Source organism: Ciona robusta, chromosome 14, assembly GCF_009617815.1.
Source record: "Ciona robusta chromosome 14, ASM961781v2".
NCBI lineage: Eukaryota > Metazoa > Chordata > Ascidiacea > Phlebobranchia > Cionidae > Ciona > Ciona robusta.
In genome coordinates this window covers 1,923,358-1,949,258 of record NC_143248.1, presented here as the reverse complement: position 1 = coordinate 1,949,258, position 25,901 = coordinate 1,923,358, and the positions used below count along the sequence as shown (strand labels likewise).

General features: G+C 36.1%; 4 protein-coding genes across 7 annotated transcripts; 3 read left to right on the top strand and 1 right to left on the bottom strand.

Annotated features, from left to right (window-relative positions):
• Nucleotides 1-1,316: 1,316 nt before the first annotated feature.
• LOC149724844 (monocarboxylate transporter 12-like) lies at nucleotides 1,317-8,334 on the top strand. Its single transcript, XM_089892147.1, has 8 exons — nucleotides 1,317-3,659; nucleotides 3,917-4,060; nucleotides 4,607-4,782; nucleotides 5,302-5,400; nucleotides 5,994-6,192; nucleotides 7,005-7,126; nucleotides 7,183-7,411; nucleotides 8,119-8,334. The coding sequence occupies exons 1-8, from the start codon at nucleotides 3,374-3,376 to the stop codon at nucleotides 8,244-8,246; spliced, it is 1,383 nt and encodes a 460-aa protein (XP_089748273.1). The 5' UTR covers nucleotides 1,317-3,373; the 3' UTR covers nucleotides 8,247-8,334.
• Nucleotides 8,335-8,531: 197 nt separating this feature from the next.
• LOC149724843 (monocarboxylate transporter 3-like) lies at nucleotides 8,532-13,070 on the top strand. Of its 3 annotated transcripts, none has more exons than XM_089892146.1 (9): nucleotides 8,532-9,183; nucleotides 9,245-9,388; nucleotides 9,493-9,668; nucleotides 10,043-10,210; nucleotides 10,792-10,957; nucleotides 11,431-11,587; nucleotides 12,055-12,283; nucleotides 12,591-12,789; nucleotides 12,871-13,070. In XM_089892146.1, exons 1-7 carry the CDS (start codon nucleotides 8,946-8,948, stop codon nucleotides 12,149-12,151), a joined length of 1,146 nt encoding a protein of 381 aa, XP_089748272.1. In that variant the 5' UTR covers nucleotides 8,532-8,945; the 3' UTR covers nucleotides 12,152-12,283; nucleotides 12,591-12,789; nucleotides 12,871-13,070. The 3 variants fall into 3 exon arrangements, with proteins under 3 accessions (XP_089748272.1, XP_089748270.1, XP_089748271.1); XM_089892144.1 differs by having other exon boundaries at nucleotides 8,543-9,183; nucleotides 11,431-11,558; XM_089892145.1 differs by having other exon boundaries at nucleotides 8,552-9,183; nucleotides 10,043-10,141; nucleotides 11,431-11,558.
• Nucleotides 13,071-16,100: 3,030 nt separating this feature from the next.
• Nucleotides 16,101-22,564, top strand: LOC149724842 (testis-expressed protein 26-like). Its single transcript, XM_089892148.1, has 7 exons — nucleotides 16,101-16,685; nucleotides 17,022-17,391; nucleotides 18,199-18,449; nucleotides 20,237-20,399; nucleotides 20,580-20,756; nucleotides 21,207-21,377; nucleotides 21,886-22,564. The coding sequence occupies exons 1-7, from the start codon at nucleotides 16,605-16,607 to the stop codon at nucleotides 21,906-21,908; spliced, it is 1,236 nt and encodes a 411-aa protein (XP_089748274.1). The 5' UTR covers nucleotides 16,101-16,604; the 3' UTR covers nucleotides 21,909-22,564.
• Nucleotides 21,830-25,782, bottom strand: LOC149724841 (mediator of RNA polymerase II transcription subunit 7-like). Of its 2 annotated transcripts, none has more exons than XM_089892154.1 (6): nucleotides 25,561-25,782; nucleotides 24,403-24,540; nucleotides 23,916-24,109; nucleotides 23,507-23,657; nucleotides 22,684-22,914; nucleotides 21,830-22,140 (listed from the first exon to the last, which is right to left on the bottom strand). In XM_089892154.1, the coding sequence occupies exons 1-5, from the start codon at nucleotides 25,642-25,644 to the stop codon at nucleotides 22,690-22,692; spliced, it is 792 nt and encodes a 263-aa protein (XP_089748280.1). In that variant the 5' UTR covers nucleotides 25,645-25,782; the 3' UTR covers nucleotides 21,830-22,140; nucleotides 22,684-22,689. The 2 variants fall into 2 exon arrangements, with proteins under 2 accessions (XP_089748280.1, XP_089748281.1); XM_089892155.1 differs by having other exon boundaries at nucleotides 21,830-22,125.
• Nucleotides 25,783-25,901: the final 119 nt, after the last annotated feature.

The following is a 25,901-nucleotide window of genomic DNA, read 5'->3' as shown; positions in this document are numbered from 1 at the left end:
ACGACTTCCATATACCGTTGTCAATTGTTAAAACACGATCAGAAAGTTTGGATATTATTTGTGCTAAAAGTGTCCCATCTCCCCTACCCCACTATACCTTAAATTCTAAATAAAAATTGCACATAAAAATAGTATGTATATTGATTTAGTGATGGTAAACATGACGTTTAAGTGTTACTTTAATTTAGGAGTTTATGGACTGAATATTTTTGGCTATTACGTAACTATAAAACGTTAAATGCCATTCCAACAATAAGGAAGATACGTACCAGGTTAATAAAACGCCCCCGCACTTTTACATTGTTACTTGCAATTTAGTTAAATCACTACCGCAAAATAAATAGCGTTGGGTCATAAACCTATCACGCATAAGGTAACGTTTTATACGCTTGACGATTTTTCCGCATTCTTTATTATGATGTAACAGAGCTGTCTGTTACGAAATAGCATTTTGAACAAAGGTCAGCTCAGTGTGCTTGCCTCAACCTATGTTTTTAAGTCAATTCTCCTGTTTTAAGGTTTTAAATATAAAACGTAACGGATTCACGCACTCGGGAACTCTGGTTTTACGTTTGGACTTGTATGGCGCCCACGCACGCAAATATGGGAGAATATAGTTTCCCAATAAAATTGACAGCTACCTGTTTTACTTTCTAAAACTAGAATGTGATCCCTGTTTAATGTCAAGTCATGAAATTTTCTCTCAAAAGCGAGAACATTCGGAAAATTGGTATTGCGTAATCTACGAGGCGTAAGCGTACACACTTTTCAGTTAGCCTAATGGCTACAAACGGTACAACATCTAAAAACGCAGTATTCAATTAGTCTTTTTCATGACATTTATAGTTTTAGGTAAAGATACACAACTTAGCTGTTTGATTTTCAAACAGTGTAAAATCAGAATACACTAAACTTGTTGGTTATCGTATGAATGTCTTATAACGGAACAGTTATATATATATATATATATATAGACTAACTTATTCCTAAACCCTCATTCCTAAACCCCAAGTCCCGTACTGAAATGCCTCGCCGTATGACATCACGCATATAGAATAGAATAGAACATATGGGAGAAAATTGGACACCTTTCTATTCTATTTTCTCGTCCCATTTGGTAGTAAACAAAGAACATTTAAGTAGTATTATAAGTATTATAAAAACGTACTCCATGACTTCCATAGACCGTTGGTAATTGTGTAAAACACGGTCAGGATATTTGGATATTACATGTTAAAAGCTAAAGGTATCCCTTCCCCACCCTACTATATTTATGCAACGCAGACAGCAGGTCTGTATAAAAAGGAATAATTAATACCCCTGTACTATCGTACTGTTGTTTTGGTCAATAAAACAGCCATCTGTTTGAATTGCTCTTGGCGAGGCTATATTTTAAGCGGTTTACACGTGTATATGCGTTCTGGCAAATTGTTTTTGCATGACAGTCAGGCTAAGACCATTATCTATTGAATGTGTCGTATATTACGTGGATCTGTGTTTAACTTTTTATAAGCAACCCAGTTAGGCTGCTAGTTTAGTTTTGAGCGTAGGTTACATTTAAAGACAGAAAAATTGCGCCTATATTTTACTCGATGTCAGACAAAAGGTGTTCTAAAAATGGTTAGAATTAGGTGCTAAGAAATAAGTTTAAAAGTCAAAAGTCAAAAGTCAAAAGTCGGGGCCAGTAAACAGTGTTTTATATTCAGATTTTAAAATATATGAATATGAGATTAAAGATGCTACTTTAAGCAAAAGATTAATATATATTTGAAATTCGCCATGTAGCTTTTTCGTGTTTGTTTGAATGGAAAAAATAACGTTTCTATATCTTCCATACCTGGCAGTTATACCATACCGGTTTTAACAAAAAAAAAAAAAATTGCTCGCGTGCGACACCATGCGGTTACAAACATGTCTACGAAAATGAGTAACTCTAAAAAGACCATGTAAAACACCTTAAAGAGAATGCGATTTCACAAAACCGGCGTCGTTCTCGAATCACGTGGCGGGGGCATTATTTAGAAACCGTTTTAAAGGGATATACCAACAAAAATCTTTGGTGGTATCTTTACATTACATTTGAATATCTCTGTGTATACACAAATTTTCGTTGGTATGTATCGGTGAATGTAAATTACTTTATCCTTCTATGGCTGGAAAACGACAGTCGTTATAACACGAGTAAAACTTCGTGCCAGATTACGAGTTACTATGTACGTTACTTTTCTAGTGGGTGATTATTTTATTTTTATTTTTTATGTATATGGCTACTAATTTGGACAGCCCTTTAGTGACCACTAGGTTAGAGCAATTGACGTTAAGTGTCTTGCCAAAGGACATACAATAATAGCAACCTCGTGTGCTGATTTAATCTATGTTTAGTGTTGATTGTTGTTTTTTTCTGTAGGCTACGCGTAATAGTTTCCGCTTCATGTAAACAAAACACGCTGCGTCGCTTTGCAGACTACGTTTCCTATTTTTGCTGGGCTCGCATGCATACAAGGTATATCGCATCAGTAATTCGTGTTTGACGATTAGAAAAAATACATAACTCTTTAGTTGTATATATTTAGTACATCCGGCAAAAAGTATGTTCTGTTAGGCAGAGTATAGGTACTAATAAACAACTGCGCTTCAATACAATGCGTTGAGTTTAGGCTTTCTGTACCAAATGTTTTTGTCAAAGATTGCCTACCACTCGCATGAAGAATATTGAACCAGTAGTTCGTGTTTCCAGTTTAGATATAAAGAACGTTAAGTATAGTTTGGCGGAGGAAGACGGGACATAGATAACCATATCCTCCCGACTCCCATGCAGAACGTTGTTCATTGTTTAAAGTATGATCAGGATATTTGGATATTATCTACTAACGGTGTCCCCTCTTTCCCACCCTACTATATATTAAAACTTTGCTTGTGCCAGATGGAAGTTTATATAGTACAGTTACTTATGGTTATCAGACGCAATGCGCTGTGGGTGTATGCTGTGATTAAAGGGTGCACGATTTAGTTATACTGTGTGAATAAGCTCTTCATACACTCTTCTACACCTTGTTTAAGCTATTGGTGAAACATTTTTTTAGTAAAGTAAGTAGGGGCAAGATGAGATAACATTTGGGGTAAGATGAGACACAAACGTAATATACAAACATTCTGATCGTGTTTTAAACAAATAACAACGGTCTATGGGAGTCGTTAATAATTCTTGGAAGTCGGTAATATAATTCCTTGAATGTTCCTTCATTACTACCAAATGGGACGAGAAAATGGTATAAAAACATGTCCCTTCTTCCCCCAACCTACTATATCATTTATTAAGTTCTTGTATTTCCTATGGATGCTTCGGTGTATAAGGTAATCAAACCAATGGGCAATGGATTTAAGTTTAAGCATGTTAAGTTTAAACGAACACAAAAGTTCAAAAGAAGATTTCAAATGTGATACCAGTACTAATCATAACGATGAACAAATTCCGGAACAGAAAAATGGCGGCTGGGGATGGGCGGTTGTTATAGCTGGTATGGGATTTACTTCAATAAAATCTAGCTTTGAAAGGAGTTTCCCTTTGTTTTACGAAAGCATTATGGACGAGTACAATGTCAATTACTCTCAAGTTTCCCAGATCCTTGCACTGTATTTCATCTCTTATGGTGTGCTTAGTAAGTATACTGATACAGTGCTAATGCGGGGAAGATGGGACACCTTAAGCACAGAATATCTAAGTATCCCGATCGTGTTTTAAACAATTAACAACGGTCTATATGGGAGCTGTGAGGATACGGTTTTATAATTCTTTGAATGTTCTTCGTTTACTACCGAATGCGACGAGAAAATAGAAAAAAATGTGTCTTATCTTTCCCCACACTACTATCCAAATTTAATTTTAGTTTAAGAAGTAAATTAACAAAATGTTTAGGCATATGTGGGCATATGTTAGCGAACAGAATCGGATGCAGAAACTGCGTTATGTTGCTCGGTACAGTGGCCTCCGCATCTTGCTTTGTAGCTTCACTGCCTGGACCGTTTTGGAAACTTGTGCTTTGTTATGGTGCAGTACCAGGTATACACTAGTCCTAAATTAAAAAATAACAAAAATTTTCGTTAAAAAAATCGTTTTAAACTCTTTTCATTTATTCTGGTGGTTTACACATACAGTATATAGGCCCAAGTGGTTAAAATGGTAAGTGCACCTGTCTTTAGCACGGAGTGTACAGGTTCGAGGCTCGACACGGCTACCATTGCGAGCGTGTGTGTACTTTGGCGAGACGGTTAACGGAAATTGGTCCTATACCCATTGGTCCTTAATCGGTTTTCCAACCTGTTAGCTATTCGTTCCAAATGAGAAAAAACATAATTACTCGCAAAGTTACATACGTGATAACTCGTAAGCAGGCATAAGGTGTTTGAAGCAGTGCACCCATGTTATAACGACTGTTGTTGTCCCGCCACGGGAAGAAAATTAAGTAACATTCATTCATTCATTCATTCATTCATTCATTCATTCATTCGTGTTTGAAACATAACATCCGAGTTATAACATATGTCGTAGCCCCGTCCGAGAACAAATAATTTACCAACAATAGTCTGCGTTTATCTTTAATCACAGGTGCATGCCTTGGCATTCAGATGGTGTGTAGCCACGCAGCAGTGAACATGTATTTCCCTACTAAGAAATCGTTGGCTTTTCAAATCCTATTACTCGGGTTCGGATTTGGACCGTTGATACTCGGTCCCGCTTTCGCCGCACTTATCATCGAATATACATGGAATGGAGCATTAATGGTGAGATATATATGTAAGGTTGGGGTAAGATGGTATGTGTTGGGGTAAGGTGGAACGTGGTGGGTAAAATGGTACATGTTGGGGTAAAATGGTATATGTTGGGGTAAAATGGTACATGTTGTCTGTTAAAACTATATAACGACCATATAACGATTAAGAAATTAATATATAATAAGTTTGGCTAAAATGGGGAATGTTTTCATTACGTTTTCTCGTTCCATTTATAGTAAACAAGGAATATTCACAGAATTTTAAAACTGTATCCTCAAAACTTTAAAAGAGCGTTGTAAATTGTTAATACACACCCAAAATATATGGGATTTTTAGGTATCCTGTTCTGCCACACAGTACTAGATGTAAGTTATTAAACAATATGTTTACAACAAATATTGAAGACGTGTATTTGAATATATAAAATTTATTTGTAAATTACTTTTTTTGTTTTATTGTCTGTGGATAATCTTATGTTTTTCATATTATTATTTTAATACTAAAATGTTTTTGGCTTATTTTTTGTAGATAATCGCAGGTGTCTTGTTTCAAGTTACAGCAGCTGGCGCCGTCATGCGGCCGTTACTTCGTGTAAATGAAGCTGGTGCCCTTCAGCCCAAAATCAGGGTAGGTTTTCGCATATGTTTAACTTTTATCACATTTATTCTTATCAAAACATTTGATGGTATGGTTTATTTCTTCGTGTTGGCTGCGATATAAACAATTCTTAAAACCAACAAAGATAGTAAATTCATCGTTACTCCTATACCCTATAAAATAATCAAGAAATTGCTCAAAATTGTAGTGAGTTTGTAGTTTACAATACCCACCGCTGTAAGCGGGCATGAGGTGTATGAAACAACACCCGTGTTATAACGACTGTCGTTTTCCGGCCACGCGAGGATAAAGTAAAGTTACATTTATTCAACCCGGAACTGTGGCACAGTTGGTTAGTTCACCTGCTTCTAGCCGTAGATATTGGTTCAAAGCTCGTCGCTGCTACCATTAGGGCGTCTGTGTCCATGGGTAAGACACTTAATGACATTGGCTCCAACCCAGTGGTCACTAATAGGTTGTCTAAATAAATTGTGAACCATACATTGAAACAAAAAATTGAAAGCTCTACAAAATTATCATCCAAAAAGTTAAATTTTTAGCAAAGTTTGTTCAATTATTCGTCCGTTTATTCATTCATTTCATTTAATTATTTATTTATTTAGATCGACGACAATAAAAATGAGTTGAAACAGATTAAAATTGTAACAAATTCTTCATCTGGATGGCTTACCTATGCGAAGGCCAATTTTGGCCTGGAACTATTTTGCCACCTAACTTTCTACGTTAATATCTTGCAATATCTGTTCCATGTCCTGGCTCTATATTGCTCTTTATCATTTTTGGTTCCGCTAGCCACAATTCGTAAGTATAATAACAGTAACTTTTATTTGTCTATTAAATTTGATTATTTAGAGATATGTCAAACAAACGGACAAGGTATAGCGACAAAATAACAGTTGTTTAAACACGCGTACAGTTAAAAACATATTTACTTTAAATTGAACAAAAATAAGCGTGTTCTCTGCATCTAGCGGACAAGTGAGTTATTTATGTTTATTTATCTTCAAGTTAAACGTCTAATAGAAGAAAAGGTAAATATATAGTATGGTGGGGGAAGATGGGACACCTTTCACACCTAATAACCAAATATCCCGATCGTGTTTTAAACAATTAACAACGATCTATGGGAGCCGTGAGGATAAAGTTTTATAAAAAATCGTTGAATGTTTGTTTACTACCAAATTGAAGGAGAAAATAGATTGAAAAAGTGTCCCATCTTCTCCCACCCTACTATATGTTTTAAGCTATACGCCTACGTTTCCAAACTATATTTGTTCCAATTGTTTTCTTAGAAAGATGGGGTAAGATGGGACATGTCTTCATGTTGTTTTCTCGTCCCATTCGATTGTAAACAAACAAAAAATTATATCTCATTTACAAAATTATGCCTCACGACTTTGAAAGAGGTCTTTATTGTATCTCACGACTATAAAAGACATTACTATCCCATCTTATCCGACAGTATCATATAAATTATGTATATGTGGGAACGTTGTTATAATAACCCTTTTAGCCTACCCCGCTACGAAAGGATAAATACATGTCACTCGCTCGTTTATTATTAAACATTCGATTTTTCAAATAATGTAAAAACCTGAAATATAAATTAACAGGAATTGGGCCTGTAAAGGCATCATTTCTTATATCGGCTGAAGCTATCGGCGAAATTGCTTCCAAAATAACTTGTGGGATTCTTTTTAGCAAAATTCACCATTCAAAGTTCAAATTAATAGCGGTAAGAAATTGTTTTACTATATTTCTAGACCCCCACCTTTTAAACTTTACTTTCAGTGTTTTCAGTATCTCGTTCTTGCCGTATTGCTCGTTGTATTGCCATGGATTACGAGTTATCCTTTGCTCGTGGCCACATGCGCCGCAACCGGCTTATTTGCCGGCAGTTTAGACGGAATATTTTATCAAATTTCGGCCCAAATGTTTGGCGACCACCTATATCCATCACTAGTCGGATATAGTGCAACGTTTTGTTATGGCTGTGCAACTGGAGCTACAATTTTAATAGGTAATCAAAGTATTTTATTATTTATAGGTGTTTTATGACATTTAGTTATAAACGACTCGCTTACGAATTATATAGTAAGGGTGGGGAAAGACGGGACAACTTTTTATTCAATTTTTTCGTCTCATTTGACGGGACAACTTATTTATTCCATTTTTTCGTCTCAACAAACAAAGAACATTCAAAGAATTTTTAAACCGTATCCTCACGACTCCAACAGACAGTTGTTAATTGTTTAAAACACGGTCAGGAAATTTAAATATTATGTGCTAAAGGTGTCCCAACTGACACCACAGTACTATATGTTTGTAATGCATATATATGACTCGCTTACGAGTTATACTATTGTAGGGTGGGGTAAGATGGGATATGTTTTCATTCACAACTTTTTAGGTTATTTTATTATTCAATTTATTGTGTGGCTGGACGAGCAATTCCTGATTATTACATTGGTCGTTAATTGTGGGGTCCAAGAAAACACGCTTCCACAAAGGTAGCCACGTCGAGCATCGAACTCACAATCAAGTGGCTATTATACGAACGTTTCAATACCACTGTTATAATGCTGCGTGTTTGCCGTAGGCTACATTTGGGCATTGCACAGTTTTTTTTATTTATATTGGCTTAAGTAAACCGCCATGCAGTAACTGCAGATCGTACTGATAAATGTTTTGCTCTAAAAATTAATACTAAATCAACATATTTTTCAGGTCACATAGTGGACATTACTGAAGACGTATCCAGTGCGTTTTACTTTGGCGGTTCCTCGTATTTCCTAGCAGCAGTTGTAATGTTTCTGTTACATAAACTTACAACTGATGAAAACAATCATAGATGAGTTATTTGGTTGTAACATTTATCATGCGTAATTCATTTTTGATTATTGATAGGACAGTAGCTATTAAAAGCCTGCAACTGACAACATACACATTTCTGAATGCTATCTGTTTGTATAGTACACATCGGCCTAATAAGTAGATTATATAGGCCATTCCGCAAAACGACTGCGCGCAGTCCAGACAGCGACGGCCGCAGCCAGCTGTAAGCAACAAGCTTTTCTTCTTTCCTGTATCGTAACAAATTGGTATCGCAACGCAACAGCATTAGTTTCAGTCCGTTGAGTGCCTGGCCAAGCGGTTTATAAGTATATGAAGTATGCTATTTATGTGTATAGTTACGGTGTTTGTTAAAGGAAACAGTACAGCAATGCAAAACGTGGGCGGAAATTGGCCGCCTGTGCCACAGCATTAAGAGTAAACACCGGTGTACATACTTACTACTGTACAGTACAGGTTAACGTAGCTGTTTTAAGCCATGCAGATTGATCAATTTCACAAGCTTATCATTCAGTTTTCGATATATTGTGACTAATCAATGCTTTTGTGTTGGTGTAAATTTAGGAACCTAAACTTTGCAGTCATTTATATATTTGACGTTCTTTGTAGGTTTCGCATTTTCGTTTAGTGTCTGTGTTTCCAATTGAGTAAGTTTAAAAGCAAAGTCTAGGTTCAAAGCGAAGGATTGTGTGTACAGGAGTATGCGTGAAGTAGCTGATTGCAACAAAAATGTAGAATGCGTAGTCACGCACCGCAAGTACTTGGACGGCGGCTGGGGATGGGTTGTTGTGGCAGCAGGTTTTGTTTTCGGAGTAATTCGATTTGGAACCGAACGAAGTTTTCCAGTTTTCTATTTAAGCATCATGCAAGAGTATGGAATTAACTTTGCCCAAGTGTCACAACTAATCGGTGCTTTCTTCATCTTCTTTGGTGTATCCGGTAAAAAGTTGTATACTTGCTGTTTTAACCGAGTAAATGAACTTGTTGTTTTGTTTCACAGGTGCTGTTGCGCCTGTGTTAATAAAACGCCTTGGCTGTCGCAGGTGTATGATCGTGTTTGGCATCATAGTCTCGGTTTCTTGTTTCACCGCTTCCCTTCCAGGGCCATATTGGAAACTTATACTCTGCTATGGCGCTATACCAGGTAAGAACTGTACCTCTACGAAAGAAACTCTCGTGAACTTTAAAGTGAGCTAGACTAGTTGAAGCGAAATGTATGTACTTTATGACGCCTAATTGTGCGTTTAGGCGTATGCTTTGGCGTCCAGATGATCGTTGTTTTCGCGGCAGTGAACGATTACTTTGAGCGAAAACAGCATCTTGCTCTACAGCTTGTTTTTCTCGGTGCAAGTGCCGGTTCATTTATTGCAAACCCTTTCTGTGAAATCCTTATACAAAGTTACGCTTGGAGAGGCGCGCTCATGGTAAGCATGAATAGAAAGTCTGATTTTTTCTAAAGCAAATCCCTTGATATTTGCGGCGAAGCGAAGCGTGCAGGAATTAAGTAAGTAAATTGTATTAGAAAACAATTAGTGTCTTTAGCAAACAAACTTTAACGTGTTTTGTAAATCCTATACCACTTACAATCAAATTTATCGCCACTATTTTAGTACTAGCGTCCTATGTGTTGTTACTGTCGCTAACTGTACGCTGTCGTGTATACTAGTACTTATTTACACACTCTGTTTCGGCGTCAAACACAGCCTGCTATTAAAAGTCAACGTAGCGTATGTTTACTTATATATTTCCAAACAAGCAGTGGAAAAAGCAGCAGTTTAAATATTATTTTTTATTTCAGATTATTTCTGGGATATTTCTTCACGCTGTGGCAGTTGGTGCTACAATGCGACCTGCGCAGTTAACGGGTCAAATCTGCGACCAGAAGGATGCAACGTCGGTTGGTAGAGTCAATTTATCAAGCATATATTTAATGTATGGCGTGAAGTGTCTGTTTTTATATCGCAAAGTATATAGTAGGGTGGGGGGGAGACAGGACATTTGCATAGTATATTTTTACGTCCCATTTGGTAGTAAACAAAGAACTTTCAAAAAATTATAAAATTGTATTCTCACGACTTCAGTAGACTGTTGTTAATTGTTTAAAACACGGTCAGGATATTTTGATATTATGTGCTAAAGGTGTCCCACCTTTCCCACCCTGTTATATAATAATAATATATTATACAGATATAGTAGGGTGGGGAAAAATGGGACACCTTTAGTACATAATATCCAAATATTCTGAACGTGTTTAAACAATTAACAACGGTCTATGGAGTCATGAGGATACAGTTTAATAATTCTTTCAATATTTTTTGTTTACTATTAAATATGACCAGGAAAAGGAATGAAAAGATGTCTCATCCTACCGTATACCTTACCATAACTTACTATACGTAGCAAAAACTAAACATGTCGACCCATACAGAACATTTCAAGATATTGACCAGTATACCAGTCCAAAGTCAAACGGGAACTGAATTAGAATATATGCTGATTTTTCATTATTCAGTGTTTCCAACTAGTAGCAATTTTCTTACTTTTCAGCTTCATTCAAAAGAAACGTGCAGCACTATTATGAACAGGGCAATTCTGTACTTTGATCTTCGCCTGTTTTGTGAGCCAGCGTTCTATTTATCGAACCTGTATATTCTATGTCACTGTGTTGGCTTATATTCTTCATTATCGTTTTTGGTGCCGTATGCAGTAAAAGGTAAAGCTACGATCTAGTACTAGAAAGACTCCTGTATCTGAATGAATAATTGTAACTTATTTATCCTCGCGTTGAGGGACAATGACAGTCGTTACAACACGGGTGTTCTGTTTTATACACCTAGTGTCAGCTAACGTATAAGACTTTATCGGTAACTTTTTCATTTTATATTTTTTTGTAATATACAGCTGACAATTTAGACAATCCAGCATTAGTGACCCTGGGTTGAAGCAATCGTTGTTAAATATCTTGCCCAAGAACACACATGCGGTACAGAAATTGCCAACTAATCAGTTTGCCGCGACGCAGGCTGTTTATGTCGGCTGTTGTTTCCTAAATATCCTATAAATAATACGATAACCAAATATTTTTTACAAAAAATAATGCAAAATATAATTGAATCTTAAAATGTACAGCCCGGAGCATTTTACCTATAAGTATAACATTCATTCATTCATTACTTCCTTAAATAGAGTTAGATATATCGAGCAGCAGGGCGTCCATGTTACCTTCATTCGAAGCGATCGGTGAAACAGCTTCAAAACTTCTGTGCGGTTTTTTATTCAACAAAATACCGAGGCGGAAACAGAAACCCGTTGTAGTGAGTTCTGTATACGTGCATATAGCAGGGTGAGGGAAGGCGGGATACCTTTAACACATAATTTCTAAATATCGTGAACGTTTTCATTTAATTGTCTCGACCTATTTAGTAGTAAACAAAGAATATTTATAGAACTATAAAACCGTATCCCCGCGACTCTAAACGAGCGTTGTTAATTGTTTAAAACATGGCCAGAAAATAAAAGATTTTGGACTATATCGATATCCCGTCTTACCCCACAATACTATATGGTCTAGGGTGGGGAATAACGGGACACATTTAGCACATAATAACATACAAATATCCTGATCGTGTTTTGAACAATTAACAACAGACTATGGGAGTCGTGAGGATAAACTTAAAACTATTTAAATGTTCTTTGTTTACCACCAAATAGAACGAGAAAATAGAACAAAAAGGTGTCCCATCTTCCCCCATCCTACTATATATTAATTTGTTATATGTCTTCAGTGATTTACAGTACTTCTATTTGCAGTGTCTCATATTCGTGGTTGCGGCAACGTTATATGCGCTTCTACCAGCAATTAAAAGTTACGAATACTTACTGTGTGTGTGTGTGGCCATCGGGCTAACTGTGGGTGGCATTGACGGCCTCTATTCAGCGTTTTATATGCAAGATTTTGGCAAAGAAGTTTACCCCTCTCTCTTTGGCTACACGAACGTGGTGGCTTATTTCAGCTGTACGGTAGCTTCGATATTTATAGGTAACGACTTTTTATGCAATTTCAATGCATTTTTGTGTAATTTTAAGTATGTAGCAATATATGGTAGGTTGGGGTAAGATGGCCCATACTTTTGTACTCGTTTATCTTCCCATTTGGTAGTAAACAAGCATTATTTTAAATTATCTATATAACTGTATCCTTACTACCCCATGTTGTTATTTGTTTAAAATACGATCAGAATATTTGGATATCATGTTTTAAAGTTGTCTCCCCCCTCCTCACCCTACTATATAGTTACTTTTAAAATGAATATTTTATATAAATTCTAACTCTATAAATATTTCAGGTCATATTGTTGATATCACTGGTGATGTATCCAACGCGTTTTACTTCGGTTCTGCTTCTTATGGCATGTCCTGTGTCGCCTTATTCTTTCTACACAAACTTAAAACCAAAACAATTACAATACCGGCATTGGATTCTACCTGAATCTTAAATTGGTGCATCGTTTTGTGGTGACCTTTCAGTTAAATAGGAAATGTCAGGTAATTGCATCTTTGTGAAATTTTCCACAAGGATTTTGCTTTTCGTTTCCTTAAAATTAAATGTTCCTATTTTAATTGCAGTGTTCCCAATGTCTATGCAATTACGATCTGCACGTTAATTAAAAACTGTCATGTTTTTACAAAACGGTACTTAGCGGGTGAATGCTATACACAACTTGATTTCTTAACTTCTGTTCTCACTGTGTTTTGACGGGAAACTGTTCGATTTTACCCGATGCCTAAACCGCATTGGCATTAAATAAAAGCAGTTAATATTGTTATATTTGCTGTTAGTTGCAGCGGTTAACTCGCCTGACCTAGTCAAAGAGGTTATGGGTTCAAGGCCCGTCGCTGCTACCGTTGTGGGCGTGTGTATCCTTGAAAGACACTTCACGGAAATTATAGTCCTACCCAGTGGTCACTAATGGATTTTAAACTGTCAGCAATGTAAGAAAAGTAGTTACCCATAAAGTTAAACAAGTTGATTCATTTGTTCAAAATGTGCCTTTAAAAAGTCAGGCAGACTTAAATTTAGAATATATATAGCTAGCCGTCTATTCTTAAAGGGCTAATTGACATTTGATGAGCTCATTCAGTGTATAGTTATATAGAACATATATATGCTGATGCGCAGGTATTACATTTTCTCATTACATTTCCACTTTTGTTCATCATATATATTTAGATCCTGGAATGTCTCGGTACCATAGTGACAAGACACTCTTGGCCGAAATTGAATTGTCTGTATATTTGACAATTGCGTTGAAGACGAGGCCAATAAAAAGGCGCTGTCGAAACGTATTGTTCGTTGTGTACCAGCAGGCCATTAATATACGATGGGTAAACAGCGGTATAATTTAATGATGCGTACTAAAGAGCGATGCCTGTTGTTTTCTTTAGTGCTTAGGCGAAACAGTCTGGTAATTCCAAGCCGAAATTGGCTGTAAAATGTAATTGACAGTCAGTTGTAAAATTCGCTTGGAAATACACACAAACTGCGTGAAAGTATGTAGCAAAAAGGAAACATGCTAAGAAAGTACCGCAGGCAATTTGTATAGACGTTTTATTGTATTTATATAGTATACTGTGGGGCAAGATGGATAGCTCACAATATCCCATATTTTTCTAACATGTATTTTAATTTATACGGTTATATAATTCTCCTAATATTATTTGTATACTACCAAATGCCACGAAATAAATGAAGTATCTTACCCCAACCTACTATATAATGTATGTACAAAGAAGAAAAGAGCATTAAAAGCAAGATATAACTAATTAGTGTTTCAGCCTGCGTCGAGTAATTTTTTTCCGGCGCGTTCTGTTGGATGCCGACACTAATTACTTAAATTACTCCGCGTAAAACTCACAGGCGATGTAAGATTACGGGCGTAATTTCAGCAAAATTCCTACAGTTCAGTAGCATTCAGGCAATCTGTTTAGACCTGAACGGTTGTTTAAATCGAAAGGATCAGTATAGAAGTTAGTTAGAAAGCAGGTTATCAAACTTACAGTTTCTATCTTATTTACGGTACGTTTTTAGAGTTTAACTTTATTTAATTTCTAGTTTATATTTATAGTAGGGTGTGGGAAAATGGGACACCCTTTCATTCATTTTTCTCGTCATTTTGTAGTTAACTAAAAACATTCAAAGAATTGTTAAACCGTATCTTCGACTCCCATAGACCGTTGTTTATTCTTTAAAACACGATCAGGATATTTTGAAATTATGTGCTAAAAGTGTACCATCTTACCCTACAGTAATATACCACGTACCTTTTGGTCCAAACTCTAGGCCATTAAAAGGACCTCTCCCATAAAGAATAAAATAGAATATATAACGTATACTGCCAGTGATGTAATGCGGCTATTAGACATTTCAAATTTAACCCAGTTCTTTGTTGAATGTGCAATAGTTATGTGCTTATCTATAGCAACGGCTTGTTGTTAACCAATATAGCGCTAGTATGTATATAAGTGCCACTTAAATTTTAATTATTAGTTGACAATATAGGCTTATATATAAATCATTCAGTCATACTAATTTGTGGCAGTGTTTTAGAATATAGACGTAGCCTATAAGGTTTAGTAACTTGTATACGCTTTATTGGGGCCGTAAGAAGAGTTTTATATACGAAGATACAATTAAAGATATAAAAGGGAATATATACCAGAAGGTGAGTCGGCAATTTGCTTAGTGAATATAAAATAATGTTATTTGTTTTCTGATTATATTATCAATTGTCCCATTTGATTTCTAGTTGGGTGGGGTAAGACGGGACATGTTTTCATACTATATTTTCTTGTTCAATTTGGCAATAAACAAAGAATATTTACAGATTATATTATAAGTAGCCCCGAGACCCTAAAAGAGCGTTCATTAGTATAAACACGAGAAAAATGGGGTTTAGGTGTTAACTGTATGCCATCTTATCCAACAGCAGTTTCCTTATTAAAATTCACCATTCTTAAAAAGTTATAATTTTTATTTGTCGCTTTTGCATACGTACCGCAACTCTGCATCGGTTTAGAGATAAAGGGGAGTATATACATACGTTTTGTTGTTCAACACTCGTCGGTGGGTGTTCATCATATTTTAATTCTTAAATAGGCTTTGGGGTAGAATTATAGCGGTTATATAGCGGTTAAACTTCTAAAATGCAGCTGCGGTTATATTTGCTAACGTAACTTATTCTGTGAGAGCACACGTGACACTATGTATGAATGTAATTTGTTTTATCCTAACATTGCGGTTTAAATTCATGGTATACCTCGTTAAATTCGTTGTGACTGTTAAGCTGGCACGGGATGTTCTGTTTCATAAACACGCTTATGGGTTATCACGTAAATTGATGGGTCATTGTTTTTTGATGTATGGATGACAACTTAGACAACCCATTAGTGACCACTGTTGGAGCAATCGCTGTTTTCGTTTTCCCAATACACATACGCCAAAGGTACGGCAATGACAAGCTTGAACCCGTTACCTCTAGGTTAGAGGCTAACGCGCAAACTTGTGTCACAACGTCAGATCAGTTCATTAAAGTATGTTGTATAAAAAAATAATCTATTGAAATATCTCTTTTAGGAAAAAAAGAAATATTAGAGTGGGGGCAGATGGGACACCTTTAATACATAATATCCAAGTATCCTGTTCGTGTTTTAAACAATTAACAACGACCTATGGGAGTCGTGAGGATATAGTTTTATAATTCTTTGAATTTGCTTTGTTTACTACTAAATGGGACGAGAAAATAAAGTTAAAGGTGTCCCATATTCCCCCACCCTAATGTATATGTAAATAACTGATGTCCTTAATTAGCTAAAATCATGTACGGTTTTATGCTTGGGTGCTCTAACCACGTGATCTCATTGATAATGTACGCGCTTAACAACCATTCGCGCGTCACATGGTTACGCTCATTGTGTTCAAGTGGATAATCAATTGAAACGTGCTCAATTATTCGCTATGACGTAACAATAAGCGCGCGCGACGGAGCTCAGTAGCATAAAGAAAGCGATTTTCAGTGTACACACACTGACTATGCAAACACATGCTATACTCAGTCCTGGACAGTGTAACAGTTTTACAGCTTTTAAACTTTGTATGTAAAGATACCAGAACATTGGAATAAGCGTTTGAGAAATTAGGCCTCTTCAAATATGCAGTAGCCTATTTATCACCCACTAAGTAAGCCCGTGTGTTGTTGTCTCAAGGCGGTTATTGCCTTCGAAAGGGCTTAAATGTAACGAGCTTGAAAAGTTTCAGTCATTCGATTTCTAGTATAGGAAAAGTTGTATATAGTTTCAACATAATGCCTACTGTTACTGAGACGAATTGGGGCCATTGGGGGGCTATACCTTCTACCCCGGCATGGGTGGAAAGTAGGCCTAAGGTAAGATCTAATAGGGATTTTTTTTGACAACAAATACATTTTAAGGTCTGTACTTAACTTTAAATTAAAAGGCCGTTCTTTGTACTGTTACATTTACTTAAATGGACAATGGCGTATTATTACAGAGACCGTAGCCTATTGTTACGAGTTCCATGCCTCGTGAAAGAGCTTTTAAAATTAGTATGGTGGCCACTGTTATTATAATCCTACCTTGGCTTTAATCTATAATTTTAACACATAGTCATTTGTACGGTCCAAATTTCTTTCTATAAAATGTACTATTGCAGTATTTTTGGGTTACTTTGTTACGTAACACAGTCCTTTATTACATCACAGTTACACGGTGAGACCGGTGGGACATTAAAGCAAGGATATTCAGACACCGTCAAATGGTACTACAGACGTGCTAAAAACCCAAAAGACAAAGCGCACTGCATTAAACTATTGGCAAGATACGAACTAGCTAAAGAAGATCAGCATAGACCGTCCACGGCACCTGTGAGCAGCAGAAAACAGCAGGATTTCCGAAAAACTACATTTCAGGAACCAAAACCACCTTGCAAAAGTGAAGCTTATCAAAAGCAGTTGAATTCGATTCAGCGGTTATCTAGGCCTAAATCAAGTCGTCCAGCTTCGTCGAAACATTACGTCCAACACCGTAAAACAAGTTTCGTTACACGACCGACTTCTGCAATGGCTGATATTGGTAAGAAATACATTGGAAATAGTACAGGATTATACTATTACTATATTGCCTATATATTTGACATTTTGTCGGCGCTGTAAAAAAGTGGTTAATTAAGAGTCCTGCCCTTATTTGGCCCAGAATTTACGTGTTAATTGAGGCACATGCTGCTACCGTTGTGGGCGTGTTTGTTCTTGGAAAAGACACGAAACAGTATAGTTTCTTCAATCCAGTAGTGAGTAGTCACTAATAGGCTGTCCAAATTATCAGCCACGCACATAAATAAATAAAAAATAAAAAAACAAATGAACCACCAATAAGTAACGAGGTGTTTGAAACAGAACACCTGTGTTAAAATGTCATTTCCCCGCCACGCGTGCATAAAATGTTACATGAATTCATTTAATATTGTACATAAGAGTAATATTGTACTCATTTTCATTCTCCCTTCTCGCCCATTTGGTGGTAAACAACGAAATTGACAGAATTATATAACCATATCCCCGCGATTCTTGTACGAAGCGTAGTTAATCGTTAAAAACACGATCAGGAAATATGGGATTTATAGGTTCTTACAGTATCCCATCTTACCCCGCAATTTGTAACCTATTTTACAATATAGTAGTGTGGGGAAGATAAAACACTTTTAGCACATAATACCGAAATATCCTGTTCGTGTTTTAAACAATTAACAACGGTCTGTATATGGGAGTCGTGAGGATACGGTTACAATTCTTTAAATGTTCTTTGTTTACTACCAAATAGGATAATAAAATAAAACAAAAATGTGTGCCATCTTCCCCCACCCTACTATAGAATTATTTGCAGGCAGAAGACGAATTGAAGATCCTTACCTAACGACCCATGAGTCCGAATTCCCTGGTTACGCGACCGGTCTTTACGCAGAGGCTACGCGCCCTATGTCCTCGAAAGGTTTCACTGCACCGTACCGTATTTCGGACCCAGTGGGAGGCACGACCTGCCAGAACGAGTTTTCTTGGAAATCCGAAAAGAGAGTTGAACCGATAAGGTCTGGTACTTCATCGGGGAATAGGAATAATAACCCGCATCCTCACGAGGTATAATGTCGTTTATGTGGCTTGGAACAAAAGTTCATCATATTTTAACTCGTGTTTTTACATCAAGCATTAGTATAGTAGGGTAGGGGGAAGTTGGGACACCTTTTTACTATGTTTTGTCGCCCATTTGGTAGCAAATAAAGAATATTTAAAGAACCAAAAAACCGTGTCCTCACGATTCCAATAGACCATTTTTAATTGTTTAAACACGACCGGGATGTTTGAATATTACGTGCTTCATGTTTTAGATTATCCATTAGTGACTACTGGGTTAGAGCAATTGTCGTTAATTGTCTTGCCCAAGAACACACACGCTAATAATGGTAGCAACGACGAGCCTTTATTAACGTTTAACCTCTAAAGAGTATAAAAACATAAGCGGTCTTAGCCCAACGTACTATATAATAATAACCACTAAATCTGCGACCGAAGCTCAAATATTTTGTGGTATTTGTCACCTGCGCTATAGCAACGTTAATGTGTGCGGAAGACAATACAAATACAGTTAGTCACTGTTAACAACGGTGGTAAATTACGACACAGTATATTTAGAGCTGGGGCTATCGAAATCCCGAAGTAAGAATTTCACATTTTTCAAGCTATGTATGTCCCCTCAGTAAAATTTCTACTACCAGCGATTTTTAATATATTCCAATTGTTTCATCTCCCACAAAGTTACATACGTGGTAACTCATAAACGGGGTAAATGAAACAGAACACCCCTGTTTCAACGACTCTTACCCCGCCACTCAAAAGAAAATTAAAAGTCATATTTATTTAATATAGTAGGATGGGAAAAGATGGGACGCCTTTTTATTCTATTTCTCGTCCAATTTGGTAGTAAACAAATAACTTTCAAAGAATTATAAAATCCTCACAAATACCATAGACCGTTGTTAATTTTTTAATACACGATCCGGATATTTAGATGTTATGCGCTAAAGGTGTCCCATCTTTCCCCACAGTACTCTTTAATTATGCTGCGTATTTTAGGATATACATATAAAAAACATTTTATATATATATATATATATAATATAAAACATAATTCTCAACCTTTAAACTTGGTTTGGCGTATGTAGGTTAAGACATAATGAACTAAACATCTTCGTTCGGTTAACAGATACAACCAGCATATATGTCATAAGCCATAACTCTTAAGGTCTGTGTTTTGTATCAATTTTTTACGCTACAATGCTTGACACATATGGTATTCAATGTACGCGTTAATGGTGTTTTGACAATAGCTTTTAACAATAGGTGGGAAATGGACACTTCAGCGTCGCTTATAAAAGCGATATTGTATTGTAAAGCCTATTTAATATAACGTCTTACCTGTTACGGTATAATTAAAGGCAAACGTATAATGTGCTAAAAAATGAAAGCGAACATTTGTATGAAAAAAATGTTAAATTAAAACACGTTAAATACGTGGTAACTCGTAAGCGTTACATACGTGGTAATTCGTAAGCGTTACATACGTGGTAACTCGTAGGCGTTACATACGTGGCAACTCGTAGGCGTTACATACGTGGTAACTCGTAAGCGTTCCATACGTGATAACTCGTAAGCGTTACATACGTGATAACTCGTAAGCGTTCCATACGTGGTAAGTCGTATGCGTTACATACGTGGTTACTTGTAAGCGCTGTATACGTGGTAAATCGTATAAGCGTTACATACTTGGTGCATGAAACAGAGCACCCGTGTTATAACCACTTTTATTGCCCTCCACGCCAGGATAAATATGTGACTTTTATTTATAGTCAATTTTGTTCACGTTTCAGTCCTTCATGATATGGCGCCTACCAAACAAATCAAAAGAAGGCATGACCACAGCTACAGCGGACCATCTTAATTACAGAGAATTAAGCGATGGTGTAATGGACCAAATACTGAAGGATCAGTTGAAATCTACATATCAGAACGACTACTTAGGCATCCCACAAGGTAAGTGCATGAAAACTGTTTTAAACAAAACACAACGGTCTATGGGAGTCGTAAGGATACGGTTTTATAATTCTTTAAAAGTTCTTTCTGTACTACCTAATTGAACGAGAAAATAGAATGAAAAGTGTCCCATTTTCTTCCACCCTACTATACATGTTTTTACAAATACATGTTTTTCAGGATACCAGGTCAAAGAAGCGATCGACGCACCAGCAGATTGGAGATCCAGTATCCGTCGTCCTCTGGACACAACCGTAAGGTTATCATACACTAAACCTCACCAGCAACCAGAACTAACAGGAAACGTTACAAGATATGGATGTAATAAAAATAAAGGCATTGCAGCGCTCGGTGCAGGTATCTACATAATAGTACGACGGGGGAAACGGGACACCTTCAGCACATAATATCCAAATATCCTGATCGTTTTTTAAATAATTAACAACGGTCTATGAGAGTCGTGAAGATACTGTTTTATAATTCTTTAAATGTTCTTTATTTGCTACCAAATGGGACAAGAAAATAGAATGATAAAGGTATCCCATCTTTCTCCAGCCTACTGTAATCATCACATAACATATAGTAGGGTGGTAAAAGTGGGACACCTTTTTGTTCTATGTTTTCGTCCCATTTAGTAGTAATCAAAGAACAATCAAAGAATTATAAAACTAAATCTTCACGACTCCCATAGACCGTTGTTAAATGTTTAAAACACGATCAGGATGTTTAGATATTATGTGCTGAAAGTGTCCCATCTTTTCCCACCCCACTGTACACCAATTTATATTTTAAATAATTCTTCGCCAGTACCGACCGTAACCAAGGACCATGTTAAGAATCAAGAGCAGATCAAAGGAATGACGTCATATGAGAAAGCGTACCAGAACCGTTATAGTAAACCTGACTTGCTAAAACTTCTCAACCAGCAGAGTAACAAAAAAGTGATCGACAATTTTCTGCGATACTCCAGAGTTTTGGGTAGGAGGCATTTAGTATGGAAGATATATTTAACATTATCATTTTTGTGAGCATTTTTTCAGCCAGAATAATTATCGATAAAGTTACTTACGTGGTAACTCGTAAAGCGGGCACGCGGTGTATGAAACATAACACCGTATTATAACGACCGTTTCCGTTTTTTTTTGTCAGTCATAAATGTACATATACGTGGTAACTTGAAAGCGGTAACGAGGTGTATGAAACAGAACACCGTGTTATAACGACTGTCGTTGCACCACCACGCGACGACAAAAAGTATTATTAGTTCATATCGCTGTTTTAGAATAAGTTCATTTCTGATTAAGCCTTAGTGGCATAGCGATAACATCGGTCTGACTTACCGTATAAACTGTATGGAGAACCGTCATATTTAGCTTAAACTTTCTAAAACTCTTGGTAAAAAAGCTTAAATCATAAAACATACCAAAATATGAAATATTCATTTTTTTATGATTTACACAAAAAATTATAATGAAATTTCTTGCAGAAAAAGAAACTGCAAATGAATAAAAGAAGATAAGCATCCAACATTTCACGATTTAGTTTCAATAATTTTTCACTGTACACTGCTAGATTGAATTTTATTACACTTGAGTATTACAAAGCTTTTCAAAAGTTTCATTGGTCTGGTGTGAACGATGTTGTGATGCAGATTTTGAGCACTTTCTCATTTTCCTTTGGCGTTCTTGCAGCAGCACTTTTGAAGTTGTTTTCTTTAGTGCACTTTCTGTTTAACATATCACTGTAAGATAGTAACTTAACAAACAGGTCCTTCTGCCATACATAAAAATTACTCACAAAGTTACATGCATGGTAACTCGTAAGCGGGCATGAAGTTTATAAAACAGAACACCTTTTTTATAACTTATAACTACAGTCATTTTCCAGATAAAAAAGTTAAATTTATCTATTCTAACTACTGAATGAATGCAACTAGATTTATTTAATTGTTACAACACTGGATGTTCTGTTTCATACACCCCATGTTTGCTAGGAGTTACCATGTATTGTGTACAACTTTGTGGTTGACTGTTTATTCTGTACGGCTGAATTCAATGCCCATTAGTGACCACTCGCTTGGTGAAATTACCATTAAGGGTCTTGTCCAAGGACACAAACGCCAACCATAACACAACGAACCTTCAGCCTGTAACCTCTGGGTTAGAGGCAGGCACGCTAACCAATTTGTCATGGTATCGACTACTTTTATTAAACAAATAAATATTTTATAAAAATAATTCAAAAAACAATGATTGAATCTCAAAATGTGTACTATAATAACTACCTGACGTCATTCCTTTATTCCATCGACAAAACTGCACATTATTATGTCTTTCTCATCTTGGGTGTCTTCCTCATTATGGCTGTTCTCACGGTAACCAGAATCAACGTCCATCATTGAGTTGGACTGGTCAATTACACTGCTCGAGTCGAAACCCAAAACACTTCCAATGTCCATTGAATCAATGCCTTCACTATGGTTGCTGTTATTTGGTAGAATGGTAGAAGCTTCAGTCTGAAGAATTCAACCGTTAAGGTAGGTACATATTACTGTTAGAATCTTTATGTAATTTAAATGTGTTATTAGTAAAGGGACACATAAAAATGAACATGTTCGGTTTACACACCAACATAACATAATGTTTTATTTATTCCTTAAAAATCAGATTAATTTATACAAAAAAAAAAGAATTGGCAATAAAATGACAGTCGTTAAAACCACAATGCCGGTAAAAACTACTGCAGTAAACGAGTCCGGTAAACCCACGATTAAATGTTACATTTATTATTGCGATCAAAAATTTTTAATGGTATGTTTAAACACTAGTTCAAAATTTTATACACTAGTTCTAAAAACCATTTTTTAAATGTAGACTAATGTTATATGTTCAAACACTCAAGCTGTTTTTAAAGCTTGAAGTTAGAAAAAATCTTTAACAAAAACTTAATTAAAGTTTAGAGTGTAACTGTTTTACATTTTATTATTTAGTTAAAAGCTCGGGACTGTACATTTTTAGAGTAAATCAAGTTTTTTTTTTTTGTAAAATATTTTTTAAATTATTTTTATTTAAAAAGTGCAAACATTTTATTAAATCTTGTTAGTTTACCTTTACTTTCATTGCAGCCAGTTCTTGTGAACATTGGTGCAGAATCTCTGATGCTTTGTCCATGTTTTTGCACAAAGTTTCACTCACATCTATCATATTCTTCTTCTGCAACGCCATCATTACTTTCAATGTTTCTCTTGCTTGGTGAGGCCTGGTTAGAAAAAAGAATCCAATTTTATGCTAAAAAGCAACAAGGTATCAATCAAACTAGATAGTTATAATCATGTTTTAACAATTTCCTAGCGCCGTGGCTAAGTGGTTTGCGGGTCGCCTCGTAATCCAGGTAATGGGTTCAAGGCTTGTCGCTGCTACCATTGTGGCTCGCAAGACACTTAACGGCAGTTTTCATCCACACAAGGATGAAATAAGTTACATTTATTCATTTATTTTTAAAATTGAGCAGACTCACCTGTATTCATTAATGAGATGGTGCATGTGAATGAACAGAAGATTCAAATCCTCTATTTTTTCATCTCTTGCTGTGGACATTCCAGATTTGACCAAGACATCAAGCAAGTCAAGAAAACTACACAGAATTGAGACGCTTATCTTTTTCAGCTCGTTTCTTTTGTCATATACTTCAGGGTGTAAGCGAGACAGACCCTGTGTATTTAAAGTACAAATAGCTGGGGAAATAGATACTAAACTTGGGGTGGTAACATAGTCCTACCATGGAGTTTTTGCAGTGGAATAATCAATAGACATTGAAACAAAAAACTTAGATTTTTTCATAGAAGAAAAGTCGGTTTTTGACCGAAGAGATTAATCGCCCATGTCTGGTCAGAGAAAGGGGTTCAGTCGGATCTCAAATATTTTCCATACACAGTAAAAAACAACAGTAGTACACCACAAGTTGAGGTTAGTCTATTTATATTAGATTTATTTAAATTAGATACCTGGGTTTCAAGGGGTCTTATAATTGCATCATCTTGATGGCATTCCTGCCCAAACATCTCATATGAAGTACGTACAGGAGCTGGGGGTTTGGGAGCTGTACCTCTCTTCACAGCTTCGTCAGTGTACTGGCTTACATACTGGTAAACGACATGGTTAATAATATGACGGGTAGTGGGTATATTGGTAATACTGTTGCTGGTAACCAGTAACATTTTTGGCACTGGCGAAGAATCCTCCGGTATATAATAGGCTGGTGGGAAGTGTTAGAGGTTGGTGGTTAAGGGGTTAGTGGCTATAGGGGTTAGTAGTTAGAGGTTAGTGGTTAGCAAATAAGTTCAGAGGAGGATTTTTCATTATAGCATTAAATTTTTAGTCAAAAAACATTTCTTCGATGTAACTGATACCCTCTGTCTATTTTTTTTACATGGAGCTATACAAAGAAGACGGAAAAAATTTTCCGCTAGGAGGCGATGACAAATTCGTTTCTCTATTTTATGGGGAGCAGTTAGTTTCACGGTTTATACACATAAGATATAAACCCCTAACCCCTAACACTAACCCCTAACCTCTAACCCCTAACCTCTAACCCCTAACCCCTAACACTAACCCCTAACACTAACCCCTAACACTAACCCCTAACCCCTAACCCCTAACCCCCAACTCCTAACCCCAAACTCGTCAAACAAAAAAAAACTTGAAAAAAAAATATATAAAAAAAGTATTCCACTGTGCGGGACTCGAACCCGGTAAAAATGAAACAAAGAGAGTTCACGACCGCACGCAAACCGCTACACCACAGACTCGACGACAGTCACCCCAACGAAAGAGCGTATATAACCGACCTAATGTGGGAAATATGTTCTTACTAGTGTTTTATGTATTTAGAAAGGTATTTTTATTATTTAATTGATTTGTTTTACACTTATTAACACTCTGTAGTGCTGTTTTGTTCGTTTTTCCGTATTTTTTAATTTAAATAATTACCGCCTCTAGCGGAAAACTTTTTCCGTCTTCTTTGTATAGTCCCATGTATTTTTTTTTTGGAAAACGGTGTTGGTATCGAAAATTGACTTAAGGCCTAAAGAATATTTTGAAAACATTTTTTATTGGCCACCAGTGACAGGCTTACCGTCTTATTAACTTATATTGTTATATACCTTCATAATGGGTAATGGCATAGAGCTTTGCGTTTGGGTTTCTAAATTGTTTGGGGCATTTCCTTGTTGCTGAGCGGTCGCCATTTTGTTTTGATGTTAATATCCTCTGTAGATTGCCGCCTCCGAATTGTTTATTCTAAAATTACTGCTGTTTTTAATTCATTTTACATTTAAAACAAAAATTAAATTAAACATCTAAAAAAATCGGGACTTTCCCGATTTCATAGAAATAGCGTGTTTAAATCCGATGACATCTGGTGTAAACATCAATTTAAGGTAGAATATTTAATTCAATTTCACTCAACCAGCTAAATACTAAATAAACATAATTTGTATACAAA

Excerpts from the sequence above, each read along its gene's own strand:
- LOC149724844 (XM_089892147.1), top strand. The coding sequence starts at position 3,374 with ATGGATTTAAGTTTAAGCATGTTAAGTTTAAACGAACACAAAAGTTCA. Across the intron at positions 3,660-3,916 it reads CATCTCTTATGGTGTGCTTA|GCATATGTGGGCATATGTTA; the intron begins GTAAGTATACTG and ends CAAAATGTTTAG. Across the intron at positions 6,193-7,004 it reads GGTTCCGCTAGCCACAATTC|GAATTGGGCCTGTAAAGGCA; the intron begins GTAAGTATAATA and ends ATAAATTAACAG.
- LOC149724843 (XM_089892144.1), top strand. The coding sequence starts at position 8,946 with ATGCGTGAAGTAGCTGATTGCAACAAAAATGTAGAATGCGTAGTCACG. Across the intron at positions 11,559-12,054 it reads GGAAACAGAAACCCGTTGTA|TGTCTCATATTCGTGGTTGC; the intron begins GTGAGTTCTGTA and ends TTCTATTTGCAG. Across the intron at positions 12,284-12,590 it reads GGTAGCTTCGATATTTATAG|GTCATATTGTTGATATCACT; the intron begins GTAACGACTTTT and ends TAAATATTTCAG.
- LOC149724842 (XM_089892148.1), top strand. The coding sequence starts at position 16,605 with ATGCCTACTGTTACTGAGACGAATTGGGGCCATTGGGGGGCTATACCT. Across the intron at positions 20,400-20,579 it reads CTACTTAGGCATCCCACAAG|GATACCAGGTCAAAGAAGCG; the intron begins GTAAGTGCATGA and ends CATGTTTTTCAG. Across the intron at positions 20,757-21,206 it reads CATTGCAGCGCTCGGTGCAG|TACCGACCGTAACCAAGGAC; the intron begins GTATCTACATAA and ends ATTCTTCGCCAG.
- LOC149724841 (XM_089892154.1), bottom strand. The coding sequence starts at position 25,644 with ATGGCGACCGCTCAGCAACAAGGAAATGCCCCAAACAATTTAGAAACC. Across the intron at positions 23,658-23,915 it reads CATCTCATTAATGAATACAG|GCCTCACCAAGCAAGAGAAA; the intron begins GTGAGTCTGCTC and ends TTTTCTAACCAG. Across the intron at positions 22,915-23,506 it reads TGGCTGCAATGAAAGTAAAG|ACTGAAGCTTCTACCATTCT; the intron begins GTAAACTAACAA and ends TGAATTCTTCAG.